This window comes from Carcharodon carcharias, chromosome 14 (assembly GCF_017639515.1).
Source record: "Carcharodon carcharias isolate sCarCar2 chromosome 14, sCarCar2.pri, whole genome shotgun sequence".
In the NCBI taxonomy this organism is placed as follows: domain Eukaryota; kingdom Metazoa; phylum Chordata; class Chondrichthyes; order Lamniformes; family Lamnidae; genus Carcharodon; species Carcharodon carcharias.
Genome location: NC_054480.1, coordinates 4,051,619 through 4,067,832, shown reverse-complemented (window position 1 = coordinate 4,067,832; position 16,214 = coordinate 4,051,619). Strand labels below are relative to the sequence as shown.

The 16,214-nt window shown below is 44.0% G+C and overlaps 1 protein-coding gene across 3 annotated transcripts in view; it reads right to left on the bottom strand.

The window, feature by feature from the left end:
- Nucleotides 1-16,214, bottom strand: part of fer1l4 (fer-1 like family member 4) — a 351,889-nt gene that overhangs the window by 262,785 nt on the left and 72,890 nt on the right. For all 3 annotated transcript variants that reach the window (XM_041204900.1, XM_041204899.1, XM_041204901.1), the window contains exons 13-14: nucleotides 15,436-15,619; nucleotides 10,446-10,632 (exon numbers count right to left, since the gene is read on the bottom strand). In XM_041204900.1, coding sequence (XP_041060834.1) covers nucleotides 10,446-10,632; nucleotides 15,436-15,619 — 371 coding nt within the window. The remainder of the gene's footprint in view (nucleotides 1-10,445; nucleotides 10,633-15,435; nucleotides 15,620-16,214) is intronic.

The window sequence follows — 16,214 nt, the reverse complement described above, 5'->3', positions numbered from 1 at the left end:
AGTGCATCCGGTGCAGATTCAGGTACCTTCTAAATGAGTTGAATGTTTCTGCTTTAACCACCGATTCAGGCAGTGAATTGCAGATGCCCACCATCCTCTGGGTGAAAAGGTTTTTCCTCATGTCCCCTCTAATCCTTCTACCAATCACCTTAAATCTGTGCCCCCTGGTAATTGACCCCTCAGCCAGAGGGAACAGGTCTACCCTATCTAGATCCCTCATAACTTTGCACAACTCAGTTAGGACACCCCTCAGCCTCCTCTGTGCTAAAAAAAATCAACCATAGTCTATCTAATCATTCCCCATAGCTGCAATTTTCATGCCCTGGCAACATTCTTGTAAATCTCCTCTGCCCTCTCTCCACAGCAATTATGTCCTTCCTGTAATGTGGTGACCAGAACTGTACACAAAATTCCAGCTGTGGTCTAACCAGCACTTTATACAGTTCCAGCATTACATCCCTGCTTTTGTATTCAACACCTCATCTAATAAAGGAAAACATCCCATATGCTTTCTTGACCACCTTGTCCACTTGTCCTGCCACTTTCAGGGACCTGTGGACACGCATTCCAAAGTCTCTCATTTCCTCAACCCCGCTCAATAACTTCCCATTTATTGAGTATTCCTTGCTTTGGTTGCCCTCCCCAAATGCGTTACCTTTACTTTTCCAGATTGAATTCCATTTGCCACTTCTCCACCCACTCAACCAAACCATTGATATCATTCTGGAGTTGACAGCTATCCCCTTCACTATCAACTATACAGACAGTTTTTGTGTCATCTGCACATTTCCCAATCATGCCTCCCACATTTAAGTCTAAATCATTAATATAACAATCCATAACAAACAACAAGGGATCCAACACTGATGCTCTGTGGAACACCACTGGAAACCATTTTCCATTCGAAAAAACACCCATCAACCATTACCCTTTGTGTCCTGTCACTGAGCCAATTTTGGATCCAACCTGCCACCTTCCCCTATATCCTATGGGATCTCACTTTCCTGACCAGTCTGCCATGTGGGTCCTTGTCAAATGCCTTACTGAAATCCATGTAGACAACATCCTCTGCACTACCCTCAACAATCTTCCTTGTTACCTCCTCAAAAAATTCCATTAATTTAGTAAGACACGATCTTCCCCTAAAAAAACCATGCTGACTATCCCTGATCAATCTGTGCCTTTCTAGGTGACAGTTTGTCCTATCTCAGAATTATTTCCAGTAATTTGCCCACCACTGAAGTCAGACTGACCGGACTATAATTTTCTGGCCTATCGCTCGCACCCTTTTTAAGTAATGGTACAACATTCACAGACCTCCCTCCAATCCTCTGGTACCTCGCCAGGATCTAGTGAGGATTGGAAAATGATCCTCAAAGCATCTGCTATTTCCTCCCTGGCTTCCTTCAGCAGCTTGGGATACAATCCATCTGGCCCTGGTGTTTATCCACCTTCATGGATGCCAATTCCTCCAGCACTTCCTCTCTCACTATGCTTATTGTATCTAATATTTCACACTCCTCCTCTAACTAGAATGGCTGCATCATTCCTCTCCTTAGTGAAGACAGAGACAAGGTACTCATCAGGAACTTTGCCCACATCTTCTGCATCAGCCAACAAGTTACCATGTACATCTCTGACAGGTCCTACCTTTTCCTTAGTTATTCTCTTGTTCTTAATGTACTGATAAAACATCTTAGGATTTTCTTTAGCCAATACTTTTTCTTGTCCTCTCTTTGCTTTCCTAATTTCCATTTTTACTTCACCCCTATACTTTCTGTACTCTAGGCTTTCTACAGTATTGTAGTAACTGAAGGTATAGCCTCTCCTGCTGTCCATCAGGCATCACCTGATGTTCTGGGAGATTCCAACCAATGAGCCCTACGCGCAGGCATTCTGGTGGGCGGGGCTTCCTGATGAGAGTCCTGATCGAGCACATAGCACCTGAAAAGCTCTCTGTAATGAAGTTTATGGCCAGAATTTTATGTTTAGCGTGTAGGCCCGCGCCCGACATGCCCGAGCATAATATGACATGCGATATTTTGTTTGGCGGGCACGCACCGGTGTTGGCTGTACACCTGCCGATAATTGAAAGGCCTATTAAGGCCATTAACAAGTCAATTAAAATCAAATTAACACCGTCCATCCAACCTTATAGTTGTCGAGCAGGCAAAAAGCCAAGTGGCCTTTACATTTTTTAGGAAACCTCATCCACAAGCAGGATGGAGTTTCCTAAACCAAATAAACATTAACTTAAAACTTTATCTTTGAATTAAAAACATGTCCCAGCTCATGTGACAGAGTCACATGGAGGGACTGGTGCTAGGCCCGCTTTCCCTCCTTCCCCTACCCACACAGATAGCGCTGAATGCTGCTGCTCACCATCCACACAGGGCAGGCCTTATTTGGCCCACCCGTGTAAAATTGCGGAGCGGAGCCAATTGCGAGTGGCAGTCAGCTTCCCGACCACCCCCACCCGCTCCCACCAGGCCCACCAGACCAGGGAAAAATTCGGGCCCATCTGTTTCTTGTTGAAACCTGTTGGCTCTGTTGAGTCATTACATTTGTCGAGAAGGGTAAAATAACTCTGACGCTGCACCTGGCCTTGTGACCATGGGTACATCAAATCCTCAGAAAAAGAAAAGACTGCCCACCAGTCATGCCACTCTTCATCCATATTGATCCATAACATGTAACAATGGAAGACTGGAGCCAGTATGTAGAGCGCCTCGCATTTCATTTCCTAGTGAACAGTAAGACATCTAATCTCATTCACAACCTGACAGCCCTGAGCATGCCCAATTCTAAACCCTTTAATGGGCCTCCTGAAGACGCATTTCCAGCCAAAGACATCCGTAATAATGCAGCAATTTAAATTTAATTCCAGAGTTCGGGCCCCAGCAGCGTCCATTGCAACCTATGTAGCAACCCTTAAGCAGTTGACAGAACACTGCAACTTCAGGGAGACATTAAATGATTTGCTGCAGGACCGATTAGTTTGTGGAGTTCAGGATGACACCATTCAGCTCCATTTACTCACCAAGGTCGACATCGACTTAAATCGCGTTGGAGAAATCTCCCTCACCATGGAAAGCCTGGCGAGAGACTCACAGGCTTTGCAGCACATACAACATGGTGCTGTGGGATAGACCCACAGCATCAAAGTGAGATTCAATGTCCACTGGTAGAAACATGAAAAGGCCAAGTAGAAACATTTCAGTGACACCAAGATTAATTTGCTATAGATGTGGAGGTGACCACATACCGGACATCTGCAGATTTAAGGAGGCAGAATGCCATTACTGCCATAAGGAAGGTCACGTGGTAAGTTGATGCAGGACAAAGTCGAAACAGCCCATAAAGCAGCAAACAAACATGACCGAATTAACAAATACAGCAGAACCTGAAGCTGTCGACACCCCGACATTTATTCCCTGTATAATGTCACCGCTATAAAAACTGAACCTATCACTGTCACAATCCAAGTTAATGAGAAGCCACTAATTCTGGAGGTGGATACGGGTCCCTCAGCCACACTGATGGGAGAACTCACCTTCAAATACCTTACTGAAGATAGAAAGCCAATAAACCTGGAGCAGACAACTGCTAAATTAAAGACATATACTGGAGAATCTATTCAGGGAAAGGGCATCACCACAGTATCAGTGTCTTGTAGGCAACAGACAGCCCAGCTGCCTGTGATAATAGCGAAAGGAGCAGAACCCAATTTTTTAGGCCAAGGCTGGTTACAAAAAATCAAACTTGACTAGTCTGAGATATTTCACCTGAAAACAGGAGGAGTTCCTGAACTGTTAAGAAAATACGACAGTTCATTTCAGGATGAATCAAGTAAGTTAAAAGGTGTGCAGGCCAAGATATATGTGAACCCTCAGGCAACACCACGTTTCTGTAAGGCCAGGCCTGTGCCTCTTACATAGAAAAAGAAGGTGAGTGTAGAACTGTGCCCAATAGAAAAGCTGGGAATCATCCAACCTGTCCTATTCTCGGAATGGGCAGCACCCATAGTTCCAGTGGTTAAACCTGACAAAGCCAAAGCATTTGTGGGGACTATAAATAGGCCAGCAAAACTAGACAAGTACCCCATTCAAAGGGCTACATCTTCTGTTAGGCGAGCAGGGGGCAGGGCCCGCTCACTGACGTGTAAAATGACGCAGGTACACATCAGGCATGCGTCCCAACATCACCCCGCGTCATTTAGATTTTCAGTACGGTGAGCGCACAACGGACTGAGCTGTCAATGGCCACTTAAGGCCATTAAAAAAGTAACTAAACTAATTAATGGACCTGTCCGTCCAATCTTAAGGTTAGCGGGCAGGCGAAGAGCCCAGGCAGGCTTCATAAAAAAACATTAAACCTCATCCACGGGTGGGATGAGGTTTCATGAGGGATTTAAAATGTGTCTAAAATGTTTAAATATAAGAAGTTGGCATGTCCCAGCTCATGTGACAGTGTCACATGAGGGGACATGTCAGGAATACTTTTTCTACCTGTCCAAAAATTTTTAAAACTTCCACCGATCTCCATGAGGCGGCACTTTGCCTCAGGGAGGTCTGTGCTCTTTCGTATGCATGTGCAAAAGACCACACTCCCGGCTCAAGGAATCATCCTCCCCACCCGCACAGGCAGTGCACAGCACTTCTGAACAGATGTCACGCTGGGTGGGCCTTAATTGGCTCCCCCTGTAAAAGGGGGAGGCGCCGATCAGGAACCCGTTCACCCGCGCCCAGTCCCACACATTCCCCCCAATGGGGGAAAATGCTGCCCCAAGGACAGATGACTTATATGCAAAGCTGGCTGGAGGCAAGTCCTGTACAAAATTGGATATGAGCCATGTCTACCAACAAGTAGATCTGGATAGCATGTTGAGAGAATATGTGACTATTAACACACACAAGGGTCTTTATCATTACCCTCGCCTACCCTTTAGATTCTTGTCTGCATGCGCTATCTTCCGGAGAACAATGGAGAATCTTTTGCAAGGGCTTCCCCAAGCAGTAGTATACCTGGATGATGTTCTGATCACAGGGTCAACCGAGACTGAACACTTGGCCAACCTGGAGGAGGTGCTAAGAAGGTTCATGGGAGCCAGTGTACGGTTAAAGAAGGGAAAATGTACATTTCAAGTGCCAGAAGTTACTTACCTGGGTCACGAGGTGGAAACCACGGGTTTGCATCAGTAAAAGAGAAAGTTTGGGCAATAAAAGGTGCACCATCACTATCCAATGTAACTGAAATTAAGTCCTTCCTGGGTATGATCAACTACTATAGCCGCTTCTTGCCTAACTCTTCAACTGTGTTGGCACCATCAGACTTGTTGTTAGTGGGAAGCAATGGTGTAGAGGTAATGTTGCTGGACTAGTAATACAGAGACCCAGGGGAATGCTCGGCAGATGGTAGAATGTGAATCCAGTAAAAATTTGGAATTGAAAGTCTAATGATGACCATGAAACCATTACAAAAACAGAATTACCTGGAAGAACTCAGCAGGTCTGGCAGCGTCAGCGGAGAAGAAAAAAGTTGACGTTTCGAGTCCTCATGACCCTTCAACAGAACTGAAACCATTGTTGTAAAAACCCATCTGGTTCACTAATGTCCTTTAGGGAAGGAAATCTGCCATCCTTACCTGGTCTGACCTACGTGTGACTCCAAACCCACAACAATGTAGCTGACTCTTACTTGGGAAGGGCAATAAATGCTGGCCTAGCCAGCAACACCCATGTCCCATGAATGAGTACAAAAGAATCACTGTTGGTTGTGGAACTTACAGCAGGAAGAAACCTTTGTGAAGGTAAAGAAATTGTTGCATCGAAAGAGTTGGTATTAACATGGAATGGAAAATGGAATCAGACATATTAAAACAGCCCCTTATCACCCCTCATCAAATGGTTTAGCCAAGAGAACTGTACAAAGTTTCAAGTCTCGTATGAAAAGGTTATCAGAAGATGCTCTAGAACCTAGACTTTTCCACTTTCTTCTCAGTTATCATTACAATGCCACATTCGACTACAGGTTCAACACTGTCTGAATTACTGATGAAATGCCACCTACGTACACGATTAAGTCTGGTCTTTCCAAATTTAGAGGAGAAGGTGGAGCAGAGTCAGAGTAATCAAAAGTTGAACCACAACATACACGGCAAAGCTTGCACAGTGTAGGTGACACGGTATTCGTGCAAAATTTCAGAAGAGGACCTTGCTGGGTTCCTGGAACCATTGTCTCAGAGACTGGCCCATTATCTTTCCAAGTACAAGTGGGAGATAGAATCATTCGTAAGCACGTAGGTCATATTTGTGTCAGAGAGACATTTCAACAACCAACTATTCCGCCTGCGATTAACATCGAACCATCAATTCCTGACCTAGACATGCCGATGTCTCTGTAGGCTCATTAGTCAGAGCCTCCAAGAACATCACGTGATCCCTGATAGACAGCAGGAGAGGCTATACCTTCAGTTACTACATCTCCTCCCTCTTTAGTTTTTTACAATTTCTATTTACAGAGAAACATTTGAATATCCAATAACATATGCATATATACAACTTCAGGTGATTAAAGAGCAGATCTCTGATTGAATGCCTCCCACTGATTTGACACAACTTTTCCTTCTAGTAGCTGTAACCAATCCACTTTCACCAGCTCAACTCTCAGTTTGTAAAATTTGTCTTTCCCCAATTTAGGACTTTTACTCCTGTTCTATCTTTATCCTTTTCCATATTTATGCCAAATCTAACTGTATTATGGTCACGATCTCCAATATGATCCCCACTGCTATTTCATCCACTCGGCCAGCTTCATTTCCTCAGACCAAATCTAGAATTGCGCCCCCTCTCGTTGGGTTTGTTATGTGCTGGCTAAAAAAGTTCTCTTGAATGCAGTTCAAGGATTTTGTGCTCTCTCTGTCTATCACACTGTTCGCATCTCAATATTAGGGTAATTGAAGTCCCCCATGATTAGAATATAAGAACATAAGAAATAGGAACAGGAGTAGACCATTCGGCCCCTCGAGCCTGCTCTGCCATTCAATAAGGTCATGGTTGATCTTCTTGTGTTTCAATTTCCACATTCCCATCTAACCCCGGTAACCTTTCACTTGCATTTCCCCCAACTTAGTCTACTGCATTCGTTGCTCCCAATGTGGTCTCCTCTACATTGGAGAGACCAAACGTAAACTGGGCGACCGCTTTGCAGAACACCTGCCGTCTGTCCGCAAGAATGACCCAAACCTCCCTGTCGCTTGCCATTTTAACACTCCACCCTGCTCTCTTGCCCACATGTCTGTCCTTGGCTTGCTGCATTGTTCCAGTGAAGCCCAACGCAAACTGGAGGAACAACACCTCATCTTCCGACTAGGGACTTTACAGCCTTCTGGACTGAATACTGAATTCAACAACTTTAGGTCGTGAGCTCCCTCCCCCATCCCCACCCCCTTTCTGTTTCCCCCTTCCTTTTCTTTCCAATAAATTATAAAGATTTTCCTTTTCCCACCTATTTCCATTATAAAAAAAAAACCCCCACTAGAGCTATACCTTGAGTGCCCTACCATCCATTCTTAATTAGCACATTCGTTTAGATAATATCACCAACTTTAACTTTAACACCTATGTGTTCTATTGTACTATTGTCGTTGACATCTTTTGATGATCTGCTTCTATCACTGCTTGTTTGTCCCTACAACCACACCACCCCCCCTCCACCTCTCTGTCTCTCTATCTCTCCGCCCCCCACACACACGCCTTCAACCAGCTTATATTTCAACTCTTTCTTGGACTCGAACTCAAGTTCTGTCGAAGGGTCATGAGGACTCGAAACGTCAACTCTTTTCTTCTCCGCCGATGCTGCCAGACCTGCTGAGTTTTTCCAGGTAATTCTGTTTTTGTCCCGGTAACCTTTGATTCCTTTGCCTATCAAGAATCTATCTACCTCTGCCTTAAAAATATTCAATGACCCCACCTCCATCACCTTCTGAGACAGAGAATTCCAAAGTTGCACAACCCTCTGAGAGAAAAAATTTCCCCTCATCTCTGTCCTAAAAGGGCGACCCCTAATTTTAAACCAGTGCCCCCTAGTTCTGGACTCACCCACAAGAGGAAACATCCTTTTCACATCCACCTTGTCAAGGCCGTTCAGGATCTTGTAAACTTCAGTCAAATCACCCCTCACTCTTCGGCCCTATTGTTTTTGCACTCAGAAATCTGTCCACATATTTGCTCTTCTACCTCCCTTACACTATTTGGGGGTCTGTAGAACACTCTTAGCAGTGTGGCCCCCCTTTTTCATGACCATTCACTGAGATCCTGGCTGATCTGATAATCCTCAACTCCACTTTCCTGCCTTTTCACCATAATCCTTAATTCTCTTACTGATTAAAAATCTGTCTATCTCAGCCTTGAATATACTTAATGACCTAGCCTCTACAGCCCTCTGCGGTAAAGAATTCCACAGATTCACTACTCTCTGAGAGAAGAAATTCCTCCTCATCTCTGTTTTAAATGGGCGACCCTTACTCTGAGATTATGCCCTCTGGTCCTAGACTCTCCCACAAGGGGAAACAACCTCTCAGCATCTACTCTGTCAAACCCCCTAAGAATCTTATATGTTTCATTAAGATCGCCTCTCATTCTTCCAAACTCCAATGAGTACAGACCCAACCTACTCAACCTCTCCTCATAAGAAAATCCCTCCATACCCAGCATCGACAAGTGAACCTTCTCTGGACTGCCTCCAATGCCAGTCTATCTTTCCTTAGATAAGGGGACCAAAACTGTTCACAATATTCTAGGTATGGTCTAACTTGTGCCTTGTATAGTTTTAGCAAGACTTCCTTATTTTTATACTCCATTCCCTTTGAAATAAAGGCCAACATTCCATTTACCTTCCCTATTACCTGCTGAACTTGGATGTTAGCTTTTTGGGATTCATGCACGAGGACCCCCAAATCCCTCTGTGCTGCAGCTTTCTGCAGTCTTTCTCCATTTAAATAATATTCAGCTCCTCTCATCTTCCTGCCAAAGTGCATAACCTCACATTTTCCCACGTTATATTCCATCTGCCAAGATTTTGCCCACTCGCTTAACCTGTCTATATCTCTCTGTAGACTCTGTTTCATCCTCACCACTTGCCTTCCCACCTATTTTTATGTCATCCACAAACTTGGTGATAGTACATTCGCTTCCCTCATCCAAGTCATTAATATATATTATAAATAATTGTGGCCCCAGAACTGATCCCTGTGACACTCCACTAGTTACAGGTTGTCATCCTGAAAATGCTCCCGTATCCCAACTCTCTGTCTTCTATTAGTTAGCCAATTCTCTATCCATGCTAATATACTACCCCAACACCATGGACTCGTCTTAAAAAGTAATTTAAGTAGTTTGCCCGTTTAATACCTGCCTGTTTCATACTCACCCGCTTAATACACGCCCATTTAAAACACGCCCATTTAAAACCCGCCCATTTAAAACCCGCCCGTTTAATACCCGCCCGTTTAATACCCGCCCGTTTATACCCGCCCGTTTAATACCCGCCCGTTTAATACCCGCCCGTTTAATACCCGCCCGTTTATACCCGCCCGTTTAATACCCGCCCGTTTAATACCCGCCCGTTTAATACCCGCCCGTTTAATACTCGCCCGTTTAATACCCGCCTGTTTAATACTCGCCCATTTAATACCCGCCCGTTTAATACCCGCCCGTTTAATACTCGCCCGTTTAATACTCGCCCGTTTAATACCCGCCTGTTTAATACTCGCCTGTTTAATACTCGCCCGTTTAATACCCGCCCGTTTAATACCCGCCCGTTTAATACCCGCCCGTTTATACTCGCCCGTTTAATACCCGCCCGTTTAATACCCGCCTGTTTAATACTCGCCCGTTCAATACCATCCATTTAATAACCTGCATGTTTTACGCCCCATTTCACACCGCTGCATTTTTATACCCACTTGTTTAATATATGCCCATTTTAAAACCCACCTCTTTTTCACACCTGCCCATCTTATACCTGCCAGTTTTATATCTGCCCCTTTAAAACCTGCCTATTTAATACTCGCCTGTTTAATACCCAAACATTTTACACCTGCCTGTTTAATACCACGCACCCCCCTGAGCCCCTCCGCCCCCCCCAATTTTTATACCTGTCTGATTAATACCCGCCCAATTCTGTCCACTGAGGTCTATGGCAGCTGCTCTGATTACATTAGTTTTGCACTGAGCAGATGTTATTAGTGTGAGTCCAGGGTTACTCATAAAATAAAGAACAGGAAAAAGTGCTGAGAGAGATTGGAGGCTAAAGAAGGATTACAGAGTTCTATCCTCTAGAAATATGCTAGAGGTAATCCAGAGTGTCACATATTCAGAAGCAGAAGAGATATCACTGTGAAAAGCAGAGGGGAGAGTGGACAATAAGCTTCCTGTTAAACTCACCGTTAATCCCAGCATCGGAGATCTGCTGCAAATTGATAAAGTGAGTCGCAACAGCGACATCATTGATTTTCGCATCATCAACGACTTGTACTTTGATACGTCGAGCAAGTGAGGGAAACATCTCAACAAAAGTGATTTGTTCATTCCATTCTGGTTTGGTTGTGTTGCTTTCCACCGATGTCTCTCCCTGTTAATGACAGGGAACATTCTTAAGTAAAGAAACTTGCTCCAGTGAATTTCCTACAGACTTGTCATATGGCTGAGTGAGTGAAAAAGCTGCTCACTAAATGATGCCAACTAGATGGACACCATGTTCAACACCTCATTTGTGCTGAGGGCACTGATTGGGAATAGTAGGTAGTTGATGCAATTTAACTCAGCACATCTCAGATAGAAACAGTTAAAAAGTACATCAGTGAGGGGTCATCAACCAGGCGTTATGACCAGGATGGGACGAGTGCGTTAATTCTCAAGCTCCACTACTCTGCAGGCCGTATCATTAATTTAAATGTTTAATTTTCTCACCAAAATGGCCAATTGTTTATCTATACTTCCAATATTCCATTTGCCACTGATCAGCCCATCTGACCAGCCAATCTAGATCCTCCTGTAATCTCAGGCTATCCTCCTCACTATTTACCACCCCAACAATTTTTGTGTCATATCACAGAATCACAGAATCACAGTGCAGAAGAGGCCCTTTGGCCCATCGAGTCTGCACCAATACAGGAGAAACACCTGACCTACCTACCTAATCCTATTTATCAGCACTTGGCCCATAACCTTGAATGTTATGATGTGCCAAGTGCTCATCCAGGTACTTTTTAAAGGATGTGAGGCATCGCCTCCACCATCCTCCCAGGCAGCGCATTCCAGACCGTTACCACCCTCTGGGTAAAAAAGTTTTTCCTCACATCCCCCCTAAACCTCCTGCCCCTCACCTTGAACTTATGCCCCCTCGTGACTGACCCTTCAACTCAAGTGGAACAGCTGCTCCCTATCCACCCTATCCATGCCCCTCGTAATCTTGTACACCTCAATCAGGTCGCCCCTCAGTCTTCTCTGCTCCAACGAAAACAACCCAAGTCTATCCAACCTCTCTTCATAAATTAAATGTTTCATCACAGGCAACATCCTGGTGAATCTCCTCTGCACCCCCTCCAGTGCAATTACATCCTTCCTATAATGTGGTGACCAGAACTACACACAGTACTCCAGCTGTGGCCTCACCAAGGTTCTATACAACTCCAACATGACCTCCCTACTTTTGTAATCTATGCCTCAATTGTCCCATATGCCTTTTTCACACCCCACTAACATGCCCCTCTGCCTTCAGAGATCTATGGACACACACGCCAAGGTTCCTTTGTTCCTCAGAATTTCCTAGTGTCATGCCGTTCAGTGAATACTTCCTTGTCAAAATCTTGCCATCCGCGAACATACTGATCAACCCTCCTACATTCAAGTCTAAATTGTTTATATTTACCACAAAAAGCAAGGGATCCAACACCAATCCCTGTAGAACCCCACTGGACACAGGCATCCAGTCACAAAAACACCCCTCGACCATCACCCTCTGCTTCCTGCCACTCAGTCAATTCTGGATCCAATTTGCCAAATTGCCTTGGATCCCATGGGCTCTTACCTTTGTTATCAGTCTCCCATGCAGGACCTTATCAAAAGCCTTGCTGAAGTCCAAGTAGACTACGCAAAATGCATTGCCCTCATCTACACACCTGGTCACCTCTTTGAAAAATTCAGTCAAATTAGTCAGACAAAACCATGCTGACTATCCTTGATTAATCCCTGCCTCTCCAAGTGTAAATTAATTCTGTCCCTCAGAATTGCTTCCAATAGTTTCCCCAACACTGAGGTTAAACTGACTGGCCTGTAGTTCCCTGGATTATCCCTACCTCCCTACTTGAATAACGGTACCACATTGGCTGTCCTCCAGTCCTCTAGCACCTCTCCTGTGGCCAGAGAGGTATTGAAAATTATTGCCAGTGCCCCTGCTATCTCCTCCCTTGCCTCACTCAACAGCCTGGGATACATTTCATCCAGCCTGGAGATCTAGACCATAAGACCATAAGAAATAGGAGCAGAAATTAGGCCAATCGGCCCATCGAATCTGCTCCGCCATTCAATCATGGCTGATAAGTTTCTCAACCCCATTCTCCCGCCTTCTCCTCATAACCTTTGATCCCCTTACCAATCAAGAACCTATCTATCTCGGTCTTAAATACACTCAATGACCTGGCCTCCACAGCCTTCTGTGGCAATGAATTCCATAGATTCACCACTCTCTGGCTAAAGAAGTTTCTCCTCATCGCTGTTCTAAAAGGTCTTCCCTTTACTCTGAGGCTGTGCCCTTGGGTCCTAGTCTCTCCTACTAATAGAAACATCTTCCCATTCTATCCAGGCCTTTCAGTATTCTGTAAGTTTCAATCAGATCCCCCCTCATCTTTCTAAACTCCATCGAGTATAGACCCAGAGTCCTCAAAGTTTCCTCATATGCTAAGCCTTTCATTCCTGGGATCATTCTTGTGAACCTCCTCTGGACCCTCTCCAGGGCCAGCACATCCTTCCTGAGATACAGGGCCCAAAATGGCTCACAATATTCTAAATGTGGTCTGACCAGAGCCTTATAAAGCCTCAGCAGCACATCCCTGCTTTTATATTCTAGGCCTCTTGAAATAAATGCCAACATTGCATTTGCCTTCCTAACTACTGACTCAACTTGCAAGTTAACCTTAAGAGAATCCTGGTCTAGGACTCCCAAATCTCTTTGCACTCCAGATTTCTGAATTCTCTCCCCATTTAGAAAATAGTCTATGCCTCTATTCTTCCTACCAAAGTGCATGACCTCACACTTCCCCACGTTGTATTCCATCTGCTGCTTCTAGAAAAGTAGATAAATCCACTTAAAAGTAGATTTATCTACTTTTAAGCCTGCCAGATCACTTAGAACCTTCTCCCTTTCTATACTAAGCTAAAAGCAAAATACTGTGGATGCTGGAAATCTGAAACAAAAAAAAATAGCTGTAAAGACTCAGCAGGTCTGACAGCATCTGCAGAGAGGAGCACAGTTGACACCCTGAGTCCATATCTTCATCAGAAGAGTCATACGGACTCAGAGCGTCAACTGTGTTCCCCTTTCTACACTAGTTTCCTTAATTATGTCACAGTCCTTCTGCCTTATTTCCATACCCACGTCATCCCTCTCATTTGTGAACACTAACACAAAGTATACATTTAGAACCCTACCTACGTCTTCCGGCTCCACACACAAATTACCGCTATGATCCTTAATGGGCCCTACTCTTTCCCTGATTATCCTCTTACTCTTGATGTACTTGTAAAATAACTTTGGATTTTCCTTTATTTTACCTGCTAATGTTTTTTCATGCCCCCTTTTTGCTCTCTTAATTTTCTTTTTAAATTCCCTCCTACGCATCCTATACTCCTCTAGGGCTTCCGTTGTTTTGAGCTCTCGGTTCCCTGGATTTGTTGGTCCCACCCTTTGTCTTTACTGGAATATGTTGGCCCTGTACTCTCCCTATTTCCTTCTTGAATGAGTCCCACTGCTCTGATGCAGATTTACCTAAAAGTAGCTGCTCCCAGTCCGCTCTGGCCAAATCATATCTGATCTTATTAAAATCGGGCTTCCCCCAATTTAGAGCTCTGATTTCTGGCCCATCCTTGTCCTTTTCCATAACAACCTTGAAACTAATGGAGTTATGATCACTATCTGCAAAATCCTCCCCCACTGATACCTCTACCACTTTCCCAGCTTCACTCCCTAAAGTTAAATCCAGGACTGCCCCCTCTCCTATAGGACCTTCTACGTACTGGCTTAAAAAACTGTCCTGGGTGCATTTTAAGAATTCAGCTCCCTCTAAACCTATCACACTATGTTGGGGGAGTTGAAATCCCCCCACTATTACTACCCTTTTATTTTTACGCTTCTCTGAAATTTGCCTGCATATCTGCTCTTCTATTTCTCTCTGACTGTTTGGGGGCCTATAGTACACTCCCAGCAATGTGATTGCTCCCTTTATGTTTTTCAATTCTACCCACATGGCTTCATTTGAGGAGCCTTCTAAGATATCATCCCTCCTTACTGCTGTAATTGATTCCTTGATCAATGTTGTGATACCCCCTCCTCTTTCACCTGCTTCCTTGTATTGCCTGAAGACCCTATATTCTGGAATATTGAGCTGCCAATCCTGCCCCTCTCTCAACCATGTCTCTGTGACAGCAATGACATCATACTTCCATGTGTTAATTTGTGCACTCAACTCATCTACCTTATTTGCCAGACTCCTTGCATTAAAATAAATACCATCCTGAACAAGCCTCTTTCAAAAAAACTCAATGATTAATTTATTTTAAAACAAAACTTCTTTTAACTGGTTGCAAGTACCGGTTAATACCCAGTTGTGATCGGGAAGTATAACTATCTATCTCTTCCATAGGTTCAAGCCACGTGATTGCCTTTTTGTCTTCCAGCTGTTCATTAATTAAAGTTCTTTGCAGTTCAAAACAAACAAACAAATCTTTCTCAAGTCCCATGTAGGTCGGGTGCTTTCTGGGAGGAGACCTGCTTGTTTACAGTTCCAAGGTAAACTTATGACCTTTCAAAAAAATCCCAGGTTAACACCCACATGTCCAGATCAGGTCATGTCCTTCCATTTTGTAAAAGAGAAACTTTAGTCTTGGGAGATGCTGGTTCTGACACAGGGGTCATCAACCTGATTTCTTTTTCTGCTTTTATGTCTCTCCCAGGAGGTTACATGGCTGCTGTAAATGGGAAGGGTCAAAGCAGCTTTGATGGACCAAATGGACTTTTCCAACCTTTTATTTTTCAATGTTTATATCTCAATGTGGCTTCTAATCAGACAAGAGGATAACAGTGCTCCAGATAACAAAGCTTCTACCCTAACTAACAAACATTCCCATTTTTCAATAAGAACATATTTAATATCTTTACCTGCTGTCCTGCAAAGGTAACTTGAACGTAAGGATCAATGAAGACTTTATTATCTCCCAGAATTTTTGAAAAACTCCCCATGAATCCTGAGTTCATGCTGGGGAGATCCTCTGCTTTATAAATCTTGATGTAGAACTTTGCCCAGGGTCTCTCAGCTGGCACTTGTTTTGGAAGCAGAAGATTCCTGCAACACAAAAAGGTGTTTCTTAGTGGGAAAACAGAATGGAAAGTCAAGTACCAAACTGCATGAAGGTACCAAAGCTGAAAAGAATAGAAGATTCTAGACTAATGTTTTCTAGACTAACAATTCTCTGTCAAAGAATTCTTTTCCCCAGCCAGCAGTGAAGGTTGGGTCTTTGAATATATTCAAGGTTTAGTTGGACAGATTTTCAATCGACAGGGGAGTGAAGGGTTCAGGGCTAGCTGGAAAGCAGAGTTAAGGTCACAATTAGATCAGCCACAATCTTATTGAATAGCAGAGGAAGCTCAAGGAAGCAAATAGCCTATTCTTGCTCCTACTTCTTATGATTTTATGAGACTAACTAAGAAATGCAGACTGATCTTAAAAAACTCGAATAAGGAGGGAACACTCCAGGAATTGAACATACGAATAAGGAGCAGGAGTAGACCTTTCGGCCCCTCAAGCATTCAAAGTTTCCAGGCCTTGAGAAGAATGAGTTAAAGTCGAAGTTATGGCAGCGAATCTTCACCAAATTGGGAATGATGTACGTTTCTTTAGGCCCACGATGGTTAGGTTTTGTGGAGCAAGTTCCTGCACA